The 15,047-nt window shown below is 36.6% G+C and overlaps 1 protein-coding gene across 3 annotated transcripts in view; it reads right to left on the minus strand.

Annotated features, from left to right (window-relative positions):
• Positions 1-15,047, minus strand: part of ADAMTS19 (ADAM metallopeptidase with thrombospondin type 1 motif 19) — a 159,704-nt gene that overhangs the window by 42,916 nt on the left and 101,741 nt on the right. For 2 of the 3 annotated variants that reach the window (XM_080373138.1, XM_080373136.1), the window contains exons 11-15: positions 10,158-10,259; positions 7,290-7,420; positions 5,460-5,629; positions 2,237-2,364; positions 51-171 (exon numbers count right to left, since the gene is read on the minus strand). In XM_080373138.1, coding sequence (XP_080229264.1) covers positions 51-171; positions 2,237-2,364; positions 5,460-5,629; positions 7,290-7,420; positions 10,158-10,259 — 652 coding nt within the window. The remainder of the gene's footprint in view (positions 1-50; positions 172-2,236; positions 2,365-5,459; positions 5,630-7,289; positions 7,421-10,157; positions 10,260-15,047) is intronic. The other variant, XM_080373137.1, reaches the window with a different exon arrangement.

The raw sequence follows: 15,047 nt of genomic DNA on the forward strand, positions 1-15,047 counted from the left end.
CAAAGTAATCAAACAGCTACTGTTTTCCTCAGCATTTGAAACAGACTTACCTGCTCCTCTAGTATGATTAAAATCTCCTTTAATAACTTTGCATGATTTTCCATTACCATTGCATACGCCACAATGATCTTCACGAGCCAGAGATCCTAATATGCCATCACAGCCAAATTTCTGTTAAAGAAATTTGAAAATAAAGGAAATAAAGCTGTTGAGACACAGGCCATGATTTTCGTAAAGCTGTCTTTAGTAGTGGGCAACTCACCTTTTTGCAAGATGCCCTAAGCAACATGATCTAGCCCTGCTAGAGTGAGGGTTGCACTAGTCCATGTGCAGAGATCCATTCCATAGCAATTTTTCCTGTGATTTTATGTAGATTGTTGCATTAACTCTTCCCATATGGTTGGCTAACTCCACTAGCTGCTCTCCAAGAACGCAGCCACATTCCTACCTCCCCCTGCGACCTCTGACCCTTCTGAGCCACTGTGCAACACCCCCCCTACATGCCCTCCTGCTCGGCGACCGCAATGTGTGCAACTCTACTGCTTTCTACTCAAAATTCGGGAGGTTCTTTGCCACACCCACAATGGTAAAGTGCTGTTTAACATCAACCTGGTGTTTTATTCTGAATAGGATGTGAACGCGTCTGGAATACGTAAATGTAAATTGCATTTATGTTTTGCTAAGAAGCATTCAGTTTAAAACAAGGTTTACTCAAGCACCTCCACATTACTGTGTTAGACAGATTTCTGTTAATAAATATCAGTGGTGGGTTGGCAATAGGAATACAGTTAATATCATATGCTGGTCTAATATGAAAGAAAAGCCTTTTAAAGCCTAGAGGAGTCATCACAGGGTAATCTTGTGCACCATATAAATGCATCTAATAAAACCAATTAAGCTTCAACACTGTTTGATAAATACTGAAGATTATAGCTAGGTTAAAGAGAAAATAAAGGATTCCTTTAAGAACAGAAACCACAGTCAACCAAGGAGCCACTCATTTCCAAGCAAATTAAGATTGTTAGTTCACTTTATGCACAAAGTTTTTATTAGTGTTGGACTACTTAAAAAAGCAATACAGATTTCAAAATACTGATTACAGTATAAGCATTCAAAAAGCTGTGTGTCCAAAATGGCACATCTACAAGATAGATGCGTACCTGACTCTACAGCTGTAGTTCTGGAAGTTCTTCTTAGTGGGTTGTCTATGAAGACAAGTTAAAATGTGGAAGACCTTACAAATTAGACCTTCAAATCTGATTAGCACCTATCTGTCTGACCCTTGATATGCCAATAAGACAATTCAGTCAGTCAGATGAGTTTGGTTTAAGGCTTTGTTTGATCTTTATTAGTCAGTTGTAAAAAGTGAATGATAAAATGAGCTACCTTTTTTTTCAGGAAAAATGCGCTCTATCTCACATTTGTGATTAAACTTGTAATTGCTACATGGTGAACTAAAGCTCCAAATCAGCAAAGTATCTGAAAGTACTCTTGTTGCATGCATTCAGTCACTTAAGAAAGGATAGCTATACATACATATATGCATTTCTATGCATATATAAAAGTGCATGCATACATCTGTAAGTTAATTTATTGAAGATATTACTATATCTAGCAATGCTGGTTTATGTGTTAAAGGTTGTTTTTTTCTACTGAATTCAGTGTGTGCAGTGAGAAGAAGACAAAGAAAAAACCCAGCCCTGTAGGATTTTTATATAGGAGTTTCCGTATGAGGCACTATAAACACAACAAAAGAACGCCCATAAACCAAATGAATTCTGAAGATCAGGAATAACATACACACTCAGCTTTAATTATGTTATTCTGCTCCTTTGGTTTTGCTTTATTCAGATGTCAAATTTTGTACTGTTGAAAAAGGCGCAATTAGTCATACATACGTACCTCCCATGGCAAACTTTACCAACCTGTTGAAAGCTGAGGCTTCCCTTAGATGACTGATTCAGTCGTACCCATTTTCCACTCTGCACCAGTTTCTTATAAGCATCCTTATCGTCACAGATACACGCTCCCCAAACTAACCCTTCAGCTGCTTCACATACTGTGTTGCACTGAGCGGAACTAGCTTTAAATACTTTTATATGATACAAAAAGAGCCATTCAATCTTGGTCACACATACCACAACATGCTATCAGAGAAATAACACATATGTGTAACAAATGTATGCACTTGCATACATATGCCTGTGTATCCAGGTTCCAAACAAGTAATTCATACCTGGCATCTACCATCTGCACAGATATCTAACCCATGCTGGCCACAAGAAGTCCCATCCATCACCTTTTCTGTTAGAAGAACGGGTTGATCCTTTCCAGCCGGTGAACAGAATAAGGCACATGGCTTTTCTGTAGTAGCAATTGATGGAAAAAACCACCAAATTGGTAAAAGGTCACTTAACAAATACAAAATTTTTATCAACATTATTTTTAAAACTGATATTGGCTTATCTGTGTGGCATGAATCTATGTTAGCGTAACGAGTTATCTTAGAAACAGTAAAAACAAACAAAAAAAAATGATCCTTTTCTCAGCTGTTTGAGAAACTCAAGTTCTTTTTCCTGCTAGAGCATACTGGTGCTATAAACTTGGCCTACATAGTATTCATGTCATGTTCATTGTTGCAATTAAGAATATGCACATTACAGCTGTTTGAATATTTTGGTTGTAATCTATACTTTCATTCTATAATATTGCTGGCAGATCATAAATATTGGTTAAAAAAGAAACTTAACACTTTACAGATTTTCTAGCTAAGCAGGTCAAAGAAAAAAATTAAGCAATTGAGACACTCTGGGAAGAAAAATATATGGATTTACAAAGTCCACATTTTTTTTAAAAAAACAAATACATGAATAAATTCCTTCTAATATCTCTACCAAGGTCAGGCAGTTTTCTACTACATTTTTAAAACATTTGCAAATCATTTCTAATTTTGAAAGAGAATAAAAAAAATTAATATGCTATGTATCCATGTATTCAGAATGGTCAGCATTTATAAATAATGAAGCTTGCTTCACCACTGCCAAAGCAATACGAAATAAAATAAACTTAAGCTACTCTCAGTGGTCAACTCAGTACAAAATGACATGATTTTTTCATGTCTTTTTTCGCAAGTGTACTGACTCAAAACTTCTTCCTAAATCTATTGCAGATTTTTGAAAGGATAAAGTAAATCCTAAACTTGAAACCAATTTCACTTGGACACAATCTGTGCCACTCTGACTTCATACTGACTTCTAGATTCCTGGAGTGCGTTTTTATTAGTAAATTAAACGGTTCCAGGAAACGTTAATGGGCACTGGAATTCTACTGTCTATACAGCTGAATTGTACAACAGTCTATGCCACATTTTTTTGCATGTGCTAGCTAGCACTAGCTCAGTCTAGACTGTAAATTGCCATCTGCAAAGGACCATTTCCAAAAAGCAGTTTGGATGTTACCATCCTTTATAGAGTGCAGAAGAGTTGAAAAGTACGCACACAGGACTTCTGTGCCAGCTGAGTTGCACATCATGGACTGGTCTGGGCACATTTAATTTACTAGAAATTGACACAGCCTCTTGGGTATCTCTAGGGGACTGGTGCAAACAGATGTGATCTCTGTTGCCAACATGTGAAGCCAGTCAAACACAAGCCATCTCCAGCTGAGAAGCATGTGTCTCTGCCTGAGTTTGTGCCCTCTGCACTCCTGTTATAGTCCTTAAATAGTAATTCCAGTGTTCCCTGGGAGCTTTAAGCATGTATCAGCATTTTTTGAAGGAATATGAGATTAACAACCTAAACATTATTTTAAGGACTCCGAAGTCAAAGAGACAGTAACTCAACACTACCGGACAACTTCAACAGAGGCATTCAGATACAGCAACTAGGTTGGACATGGTGCACAATTAGTGTCTAATAAAGGCTAAGAGGGCAAATAATTAAGGATTTGGGAACAATATATTTCTGTAATACTGCAACTCTTCAGCTGATGTCCACTCTTGTGTCTCCTGAGGGACACCTCAAGACAACAGGATCTCTTAGAACAAAGTTATATGAAAGCAATCAGCCATACTCCTTAACATGGGACAGGGAATTGTCAAGATTTTCCATCAGATGTCAGAACTGTTCAAAGTCAGACTGAAAACCTTTGATCCCTTAGGATATAAACCACATGTCCTTGCTAAAATGAACTTTTGTAAAACAAACCAAAACTAATTCACTAGATAAGCACCTATAAAACAGCCAGAGAGAGTTCTCTTTACTGTGAAATGAGCTGACATACAAGCCTAAAGAAAACAGTCTCACAAGTTTTCACTTTGGCACCTTGAGAAAAGGCTTAGAAGAAGAAAAAAAATAAAAGAAAAAAAAAAAAAGGATCAGCTAGGCATATATTAAAAAATGTTCTCGACAATAAATTCACATTTCTTAGGATTCAGCAAAATAGTTTTCTTAAAATTTATGCTTTCTAATGGTTTCTGATAATTTGTTTCAAGAGTTCAATATAAACAGCAATAAAGAACTACTTAAAATGAGGTAACACATACTTACAGTACTCCTGTGTCATCCCAGGTTCTCTTTTATCACAGGTTGCTACAATTTTGTTAATTTCTTAAATTGTTTTCGTAACTGAAATCCTTCTGCTGTATTATTTTTTCTTTTCTTTTTTTTAAATTAAATAAATTACGTCATAATAATTTAAAGAAAATTCAGTGGAATGACAGCTACTGTTCACATTCCTAGCAAGAACTCAGGTAGAATGTTTTGTTTTCTAGTTGCTGATATATTACACCAATATTATCTTTGCAGATACTCTTAAGTCTGATGTTGCTATACACCCACTAAAGCACACTCCTAATTAACATGGTATCTAGGCAAGTTTGTTACAGTGAAGCATCCGTGCAGCATGCCAGGATTTTGCATGCAGTAGCTGTTAGGATTAATAGAGAACTTACCCAAGTTTGCAGTATGTATTACATGTGATTTCTGCCAAAATCAAACACTGGTATGTGAAATACTTCAGTGTTAAGCTAAAAATGCTCTCTCCTTCCTCAAAAGTAGAAGCTCACAATATCTGTATTGACATTTTGGCTTTGTAGGTAGAAGTATAACCGATATATGCATACTTAATGATGTAGCATTCCTCTAGAAAGTTGTATTTCTGCGTCACTTATTTTCTCATTAAACAGGATCGAATGGTTATTGAATTTCAGTTCAAATGTGGTCATTGCATATCAAGAAGGACAAATTCAATAGGAATATAAAATAAAAGATTCCATACCATGTGAAAATACCACCAGATCTTGTCTATGAAATAAAAATGACTTACCAAAATATTAGGCTTGGGGTTTTTTTGTTTGTTTGCTTTAGTTTTTATCATATCTTCCTTAATCAACAGCAATACCAACAAGCCATAAGCCATATGAGCAGATGATAAGAAGCTGAGAGATGGTTTGTACTTACCATCATTGATGACAGCATGCCACTGGTGCACGTGCTTCTGATACGAAGATCTGACACTGAAAGCCTCGCACTGCCAGTCCCTGAAGGCAGGCATGCCAGCAGGACAAGAAGGATTTTCACATACTTTATACTGCATCGTGGGACCATGACACTCTCCTTCAAGGCTTGAACTAGAAAATATGGCATAAATATCATACTTTATTGTTGGCAATGTTTTGTCAAACTTACAGCATAGTTTATTTACACTATACACAAATTCAATTTAAATAGCAGAATTTTTGTTGACACATTAAGAAATCACCCACAAAAAAGATAAGTCACAGAACAAAACATGCTTGCCTTCTGTTTGTATTGGTTACATTACATATAAAGTGTCATGGGTGTTAAACCATAATTTACACTTGGACCCAAAGAAGCACTAGAACTAGTAGGAGTGTTCAGGAAGGAGAACCTCAGCTGCAGTTGTGTTTTCTTCTAGCTGGACTAAGCCAAAGATGCTACTGAAAGAAAATACTGCCTGCAGATTTTCTACCTCTCCTTTTTTACAAGTGTGGCGTTGGGAAGTTCAGACAATAAGCTTTGTATGGTTTTAGTCACTCCAGTTGTGCTTGTAGGGCCTAATGAACAAATGCAAAAGAACAGTTCACTGCAGAAACTAGAGCTAACTATTTGGAAACCTGCCTGGAAAAATGAATAAATGAAACTGAAATTAAGACATCACTGAATTCTAGAAATTCTAGGCATACAGCTGGAAGTCACGTTTAGATGGCAGGAAATATGTAAGCATTCTGAATATTCAAGGCTTCTGTTAAACTACCGTACTTCTATACAGCCACATCTGAGTTCTCCTCACATTTATTTCTGCAAACTTCTCTTTTTTTAATCCCTCTGTGCTTCCTGCCACCACTTTTTGCCCCAAATCTGTTACATTCTTTCATCTTTCTTCTTTTCCTCCTTTTGTTCTATTGTTTTCCTATATCATCTACTCTGCCCTGTGCTGCCCTCCCCTCCCCTCCCCTCCCCTCCCCTCCCCTCCCCTCCCCTCCCCTCCCCTCCCCTCCCCTCCCCTCCCCTCCCCTCCCCTCCCCTCCCCTCCCCTCCCCTCCCCTCCCCTCCCCTCCCCTCCCCTCCCCTCCCCTACTCTGGTCTAGTCTAGTCTTCTCTACACTTGTCTTCATTACAAAGCTCTACTCTGTTCCCACTTCTCTGACTATTTGTTCATTTTCTATTGGTGTATAAATGACCCATGAAAGAGAGATAGGGTACTGAGTAATTAAAACAAAAGCATATTTTAGCTGACATCTGAGATATGGTGAAACAGACTCTGTTTCAAGTCGATGGTAAAACTCCCTTTATCCCCAATGGCACAAGGTTTTGTTTCCACAACATATAGAATCTGTAGTTTTCCAGATACTCTATCTGAATGTCTGTGAAACTGGCAGAAAGGTCTCTGTAAAAGTTGCAGTTCCTTGGTTGGTTCTCCAAATAAAACAGAAGACAATTCTATCCAGCAAAAATTTGAAAGACTAGAATTACACACTGACATTCTGCAAGTCAAAAATTGCAAATTTAATTTGTGAAGCTTAAAAAGAAAGTTGTATTCTCCCATTAATATTATCTAAGCTTTTGACAGAAGCAGAAGAGAGGAAAACATGTTATCATGCAATAAAAAAACCTGAAATACCTATTCTCCTAAGTGTTTTTCAATATTCATAAAAATTGTTGCTTATGTATAGGACAACTATATCTTAATAGTTTCTGTACTCATAAGATTTAAATTCTGTCCAGAAATTCTGATGACCAGCAATGGCAACTGGAACTTGTTTTTACCCAGGGCATTTGCGCTGTCGACTGCTGATTCCAGTGTTGCAAGTACGGCTACAAGTGCTCCACGTGCTCCACTCCCCTTCCATATGCTCCGCAAAAGAGGTCCGATTGATACACTCTCCAGCCTTACACCACTAGGTGAAAATTCAGCTCTTAGGTAAATAAATCAAGGCATATGTAAAACAATTCACTGCTCCACAAGCACACGGGAAGCACAATATAAACATTTTGTTCAACACATAGTTTTCATATGAATCAGAAGTATTTTTTCCTACTGTTCCCCAGAGGTTTTTTTTTCTATCCTAGTAAATACAACAGCTAGAGACCTTTTTCTGGCTCAGTGGTCAAGGAGCATGTGCAACTCTTGCCCACAAGCTCAAGTACAAATTCATTCCCAATAAATGATATCTACTGGAATAGCCTGCTGGAAATGGTACCCCAGACCATGCTGTCCCCTTCATTTGAGCCTAGGCACAGCCTAGGAGAGCACTTTTGGGTCTGGCCCAAACCAGCTGGAGGGACCATCTTCCAGCTGAACTGTACAGACGATCACAGCAGAGTGTTCAGGGCCATTCTCAGGACTTGTTTGGTTCACTATTACAGTTCCCACATAACTAGCAGGAACTGTACTGTCAGTGATTATCCAGTGACAATTTCAATAGAAGGATATATTACAAGAGATAGAGAAAATGGGATTTTATTCACAACTTGTATTCAGAGAGAATGGAAGCCTCAATAACCTAGTGTTAAGAAAGTCAAGAGAACTTCTGGCATTTATTTCAATAATAATAATCTCAATCTTGTATGTGTATATAGTTTCCCAGGACAACTGCAATTTCTCACTCAAAAACTAGCCAATCACTATTGTTATGCTCTGTAGACTATACCCATAGTTGGTACAAATCATAACTCTGCAGAAACTAATACTTATCAGCTTATACCAGCTGAATATCTGTCCCATGTATTATGGAATTTCAGCAATTGCAAAGCAATAAGACTACAAGTAGACAATGAATACTTAATGTCATTAACATCAGAAATTTAATCCATTTCTCTTTACACTCTGAATTATTGGTAATTAATGTTATCAATGGATAAACTTCATAAAGAAGGTTCATATTTTGAGCAAAACAAAGCACATCACTAATGCAGTCAGTAAAGACCTTTGCCACTTTCAGAATACAGTTACATTCATTGTAGTATCTGTGCTAAATCTTTGTCTGGTGATATTAAACTTCACTTACGGTTTCAAACTGGTCTTCGCTGATCAGTTGATCTTAATTTTCCTTCTTAAATCATGGCATTACAACGATGGCATAATTGTACCACCTTTGAAAAGTCTTCGCATAGGATGGCTCCATCATTATATTGGATTTGCAATCAGAAACCAGAAATTTTGTAATACTTTTGGATGTTTCACACCAAAGATGCTCATATTTACTTAAAGATATTCCCTCAGATATAACAGCAAAATGGATGTTTCTCTAGAAATAGCACCTGCCTTATGTAATGAGTCTGAGAGATGCTTGATTTAAAAAACATTCAAGTCGGACAGGCCATGCAAATAAAATTTGCATCACTTCCTAAGATCCTAACAGGAGCACAAGACAATAGACCATCTCCACAATATCATTAAAATAACACAAAGCCAGTGATTTGTGTAATCTGAAGCTCATCTTGTACAGAAAACAAAGTAAACAAGAATAATAATCACTTTGAATCCTCTGAGATGTTTCAGTGATGTCTGCTTAGTTTTATTATCTTTTGCAAGCCAGTCATTAATACACAAAATGCACACTGATTTTGGGTGCCCAGTTCATGATGGTGATGGTTTCACAATGAAAAATTCTAGGTAGTCTTACTAAGAAGTTCTTCTGTCTGACTCCATGCCATGGGCATGCCACTCTCAACATAAAGATGGTGACATTGAACAAAAGGCATCACCCTGACTTTCCAGGCATTGACTTAAGACAGAATATCAACTACACACATTTATCAGAATCAAAAGATTACAGCAATTGTCATTATTTTAGAGATTAAAATGGACAAAGCCTGGTTTTCCATTAGCATGTAAAATGATACAATCTGAACATTTTATCTTACTCCGTTGATTGATTTTTTTACCTTTTTAGGGGGATGATAGCAGTCCTAGTGAATGTAATGTGATTCAAAGAGCAATTCACTTCTGTGGGAGACTGCTGTCAGCACAATATCATGAAAATCCCAAGATATATGTATGCTACTGCTCTGTTATTTATTTGAGGTTATTTATCTTCATTTACAGTTATATACAAAGATGACAGAGATTATCCACACAGTAAAGCTTCTGAAGGACATTTAATTTAAGTCTGACTTTGGGTGACCATCTTATTTGTCTTGATGGCATGCTCTTAACGACATTTATCACTCTTTCACATGCATTGACACTATAAATATTTCTTTACAAAGCTTATCCTGAAAAGTTTTATCACAAATCTGTACCAATTCCTTCGCTGAGGCTATTTCTAAATCTTGAATCACAGCTGAGAACTTTATATCTTTGAAAGCTTATGTTCCTGTTTACAGTAAGCAGTACAACAATGGCATTCCATTCATAAACCAGAACAAATTTATTTGAAATAAAACAGTGCATGCATCAAAACACCTGTGGCTTTGGCTAAAAATTTTTAAAAAAATGCTGGGTTTATGGTTTTATTACTTTTAAATCATATCTATATTATATAACATATAATACGTTCAATGATATATGTATGATTTTTATCATAATTGAGGTAAGCAGGAACTTTAAACAAATGAAAGGTGTATTCAGCTTGTTTCCTTAACTGTTAGGTGTTCAACATAATTTATATTGCTTTTCCACCAGAAACATACCTTTCCAGTGTCACAGTCTGTTCCGTCCATTGGTGGATCCAGTTTAGTTTTGCATTCCTTCTCACTTTCCACCTTACACCACAACCCAGTGCAAATGACATGCTGAAAACCAAACACAAGGTTAAGGACATAATCTCTGCTCTGCAAAATTACTTTTTGCTTGCAATCCACTAATGTTGTCATAAAGTTGCCAGTTTGATGGTACTGAAGTATATTTAAAGACAGGTTAAACGTGCAAAAAAACCAAAGTGGGCAGATTCTGCTTAGGCTTTTGCTAATCATGAACAGATGGAACAAGTCAAGCTGTTGTGTTGACAGAGAGGAGAAGATCCTTGTAAGTCTAACCCTGGGGGTCATGGTCTTTGCATACAGCAGATCTGACAAAGCACATAGGAACAACTTTGCCCCATGATGTGAAATGGCCACTGCGCAGATACAAACTCCCCCAGAGACTGGAAGAGGTGTGAGCTTTCTGGGAACTGCTTTTAAAATTAATTCATATTTTCACATCTTGTATTTAGTGCTCATTTATTTTATGTGAAAATGAGAAAAATAGCACTGTCACTAGCCGCAAAACCCAAGGTTTTAAAGTAAGTCCATATCTATACACAGGGAATAATGAGCCTTTGGGCAGCTACATAGAACCATGTTCACAGAAGTTGTCTAAAAATGAGTTTGTCAGAAACTCTGAGGCTTCCCTAGGACTTCCAAATCCTTCTTATCCATACCATCCTCATGACTGCTGCTATTTTATGCTCTTCCAATGATTCTTAATTCCTCTAGAATCCATTAACTCCTCTAGAAATAGCTCAAAATAGCACAGAGGTCACACAAAGTAAACTTACAAATCAGGATGAAATATTTTTGCTGCAAAGATGAAAAGGGAGGTGAGAGGGGTACTAGTCAGTAGTGAATTTTAGCGATGGAAAGAAAAGCTACTTATTGTGTCCCTCGTAAGCATCAGAACAAGACGGTTTTACCCACAAAAGAAAGTACAGCCCTGAAGTATTCTGGTTGACATTTACCCAGATTTCCTTCACAGCTTTCCCTTTTTTCCTCTCAAAAGTCCTCCTTCTCCCATAGTTTTCAGTCACGACCACTCTCCTTGCTGCCTTGTTCCCCCTTTACTGGTAAACGGGGTGAAGTGAACAGACAGCATGTGGGGCTCAACTGTGGCCTGAATGTCATTACATGTGCAGACTGATACCCTCCCCTAAATATGTATAGTACTTCCAAAGAGGGGCAAGAAGGATCAGGAGAGGGGGTTGGATTTCAGGGAGCATCAAAGATAAAGATCAGCTGGGGTTTTGAAACCAGGGTTGCCAGAAGACATTTTTCTGACTGAAAGAATTTTTTACATCGGTAAAGCCAGTAAGAAACTGTGTCTTTACCACTACTCGTGAAAAATGTAAGATAAATCTTATACTACCCTGAAAAAAGTCTCACAGCACAGGAAACATAATTCAACAAAAGACAGTGTCTGAACCAAGGAACAGGACAGTTCCAGTGACAGCCTTGCATGTAAGAGGGTCTGTAACATCAGTTTTCAAAAAACAGTCAAAGATTGTAGAGGTCTGAAGTATTGCACAGAAAGAAGAGACAGGATGGCAGCAGTCAGACTCAGTCTTTATTCATCCAGTAACAGTTTTGTGCCAAAGCTGAATTGACAAGACAAGAGTTAGCTTATGCATATCCTAAAATATAACTACTGGTCCTAACCTGTTCCTGGATAGTTTTAACAAGCATTTTTCAAACACCAAACAGTAATTTCTGTTCTTGGACAAAGGAGAAAGATAACTTATTCTTTTAAATTGTTTTTAAACATGCACTTTAAGATGTAACTTTGGAGACGAGAACTAACCTTAGCAAGAAGACTTCTGGGACAGTTTTGGAAGACAATGTAGACAAGACACAGTATCAGATGTTCATCAAAAAGTGCTTCCATACCAACTATGAAATGACAAACTAGACTGTTGGAACAACTCCACAAAAATATATGCTGATTTAAAGTTCCTAAATAAAATATTTTTTTCATATTCCTAAATCTTCACTTAACAGTGATGACATTTGAGGAAAAGCCATTCAGGCTTCAAAGAAAAGAAAGTCAAACTTTCCTTTATCTTATCACATTTTAAAGTACATTATCCCTTTTTTTTTTTTTTTTTCCCTCCCTAAAAACATCGATCTTGTGCTCAATTTCACTTGCCTATAACCATGGAATGGCTGAAAACAAACCTACAGTTCCTTACAAATTCTGAAACAACTCTTCTAAACTTAGGAAGACATGAAGTCAGATTTACAAGGATTTGGGTACCTGAACACAAGATGTACTTAAGCCGTGTAAAGTAAATCAATTAAAAGAAATCAAAATTCTTGATTTGTTAATATGGTTTGCATACATGTGCATTTTTCTACAAATATTTGTGTACCAGCTCCTCATGACCCATGAATCTAACTTCCCCAGCTACAAACATCTTTGAGCCTTAAGTGAGCTGTATTCTAAAAACACTCACTTCTTTTCACCATTTTTTAAAATAAGCATTCAATATTACTATAAAATTTAATCTTAGACTGAGTTTCCTTTAACCCAAGAAAATGGAGATACGAAATTAATGACATTGGAGGGTAACATCTAGTTTTTTTTCTGGGCTTTCTGTTTCAGCCAAATCACAAATAGATTCTTTAATTACTCTTCAGATTTTACTTCTGCTGCAGAATTAAAAGAAATAGAGATTAGTGTTACCATTTAACTCTTGACATTTGGGGACTTCTGCATGTGGCTGGGAAAAACCATGAAGCACAACTTTTCATTAGCAGCATGCAACGTTGCAGATCGGGAGTGATTTGAAAACTAACAGAAATCTGAAGGCCAGTGTCAATATTACAGTCACTCCAAAATCAGAACACAAACTTCTAAAGCAGAAATTTACTCCTCTAGCAAGAAAGTTTTACTCAAAATTGGAATAGATAACTTAATGCTCACAGAGGTTTATTAGTTATCTATCATAAGCACAGTTCAGCAGCCATTACAGTTTTTTCAGAGTAGCCAAGGGAAATAAAAATTATTGGAGATTATAAACTTATACTTGTGATAGTAGACTACTCACAATCTGTAAAATATTTCATTGTGTGTACGTTGAAAAACAAAATATTGCCAAGCACACATAAAGGATGTTTTTCTGCAAGAATACATTAATTGTGAGGTTTTAACAACAAAAACTTGTAAATACAACATGAAAGTCACAGTTCACTACAGAAAAAGCAGGGGTCACTCAGCTTTTTTTTTTTTTTTTTTTTTCTTTTTTTTTTTTTTTTTTTTCCTTAAGGAAAAGAGTGAGGCAGGTCTGTGTGCAGAGGGATGCATTTCCAGTCATATAGCATCTGGAAAGGAGGTCCAGTTGAGAAGAAAGACCAGAGAAAGAGCATTTCAGAACTGTGTGCAAAGTCAAGACTGTTTAAAGTGTGGTGGTGGACACACTTAAATAGACCTATAATATTTCCATGACTTACTCTCCTTTCATTGTGATCTATCCATGAAATGCCTTAAAAATTACCATGAAATATAACCAGTCTCCTACTTCTTTGCAGAGGTCACAGCTGTATTATGACAAGAATTGTTTTAGTGAAACTGACTAGAGAGCGTTCGCATCCTGCACTTTAATCTTAAAAGCCAACGTTTAATAGTTCAACAATTATATTCAATTGTCAAGTTCTACAATCACATTTAATCATCAAGAACTACTTCTGGGCCATGATTGCACTATCTGTTATGTGAAACAATGTTAGAGTCTGATTGATTCTTGTGTGAGACATCATGGGCAAACTTGGCTCCCTTACAAGATAAGCATGGCGACATGGTATAAATCCTATACTCTGAGATTCACTCACACTTTTTTCAGGCTCTATAAATTTTGTTTAGGGTATGAAAAAAAGCCTTTGAAATAAAGATGAAAAGGAAGAAATAAAGTCTGGACACCATTCATGAAAGAGGAGTGGAAGGGGCTCACTTAGGAAAATACAGGAATAGACCCTCAACGGTCCCTTCAGTCCTTTGCTTTGGCCATTAAATTGTAAAGAGAAATTCCTGATAGCAAGGGATAATCACTGGCATCTGCAGTATTTCTCAGAAGTTGCCATGTAATATGGCTGTAAATTATCCTAAAGTGCTGCTCAGTAATAACATTTGCAGAAAATTACATCTCAGCAGAATTGAATTATTGATGGCACCACTGATATTTGTAGATTATTTTTAGATCATTAAGCAAATTATTTTCCATCATTACTCAATTGTTTTCTTAGTTGAATAGCTGTTATATGAGAAACATACTTGCTTAATGTAAAATACTGCATGGAAGTCTGGTCATCAAATTATCTTCTAGTCACAAAAAATGTAATACTTTGACATAGTGCCTAATTTATCTTTTACATAGTTACACTGAGGTGCATGAACTGTTCAGCAAGTAGAACATATCCAAGAAGTCCTGGGCTATAAATTGTTGGATTTACTGAAGTTTAAAAGAACCTTCAAGCAGTAGTTTCTCATTTCCTGGCTTGTGGACAACAGCTGTAACCACAGTAAAATGCCAGGTTTTGGCAGAGCAGAAGAGAGTATACAGAGATAAAAGAAAGTAGTTTGGAAAATTCAGTGGTTGCAATGTATAGTAAAATAATTATTTTAATAAATTAGTACTGTTACTAATGAAATGCCATATTCAATTTAGAAAAGTCTTCTAAACATTGACATCTCTAATGGCAGCCACAATAATCTGCAAAATCAACACAGTGAACTTTGAATCACTTTTGTAATACGTAAAATGCAATTATTTGGTAGGTGAAATTCAACATATTTGTTATTTCTAACATCCTCGTATTTCAGAGGGAGATGATAAA

This window comes from Falco punctatus, assembly GCF_963210335.1.
Source record: "Falco punctatus genome assembly, chromosome: Z".
NCBI lineage: Eukaryota > Metazoa > Chordata > Aves > Falconiformes > Falconidae > Falco > Falco punctatus.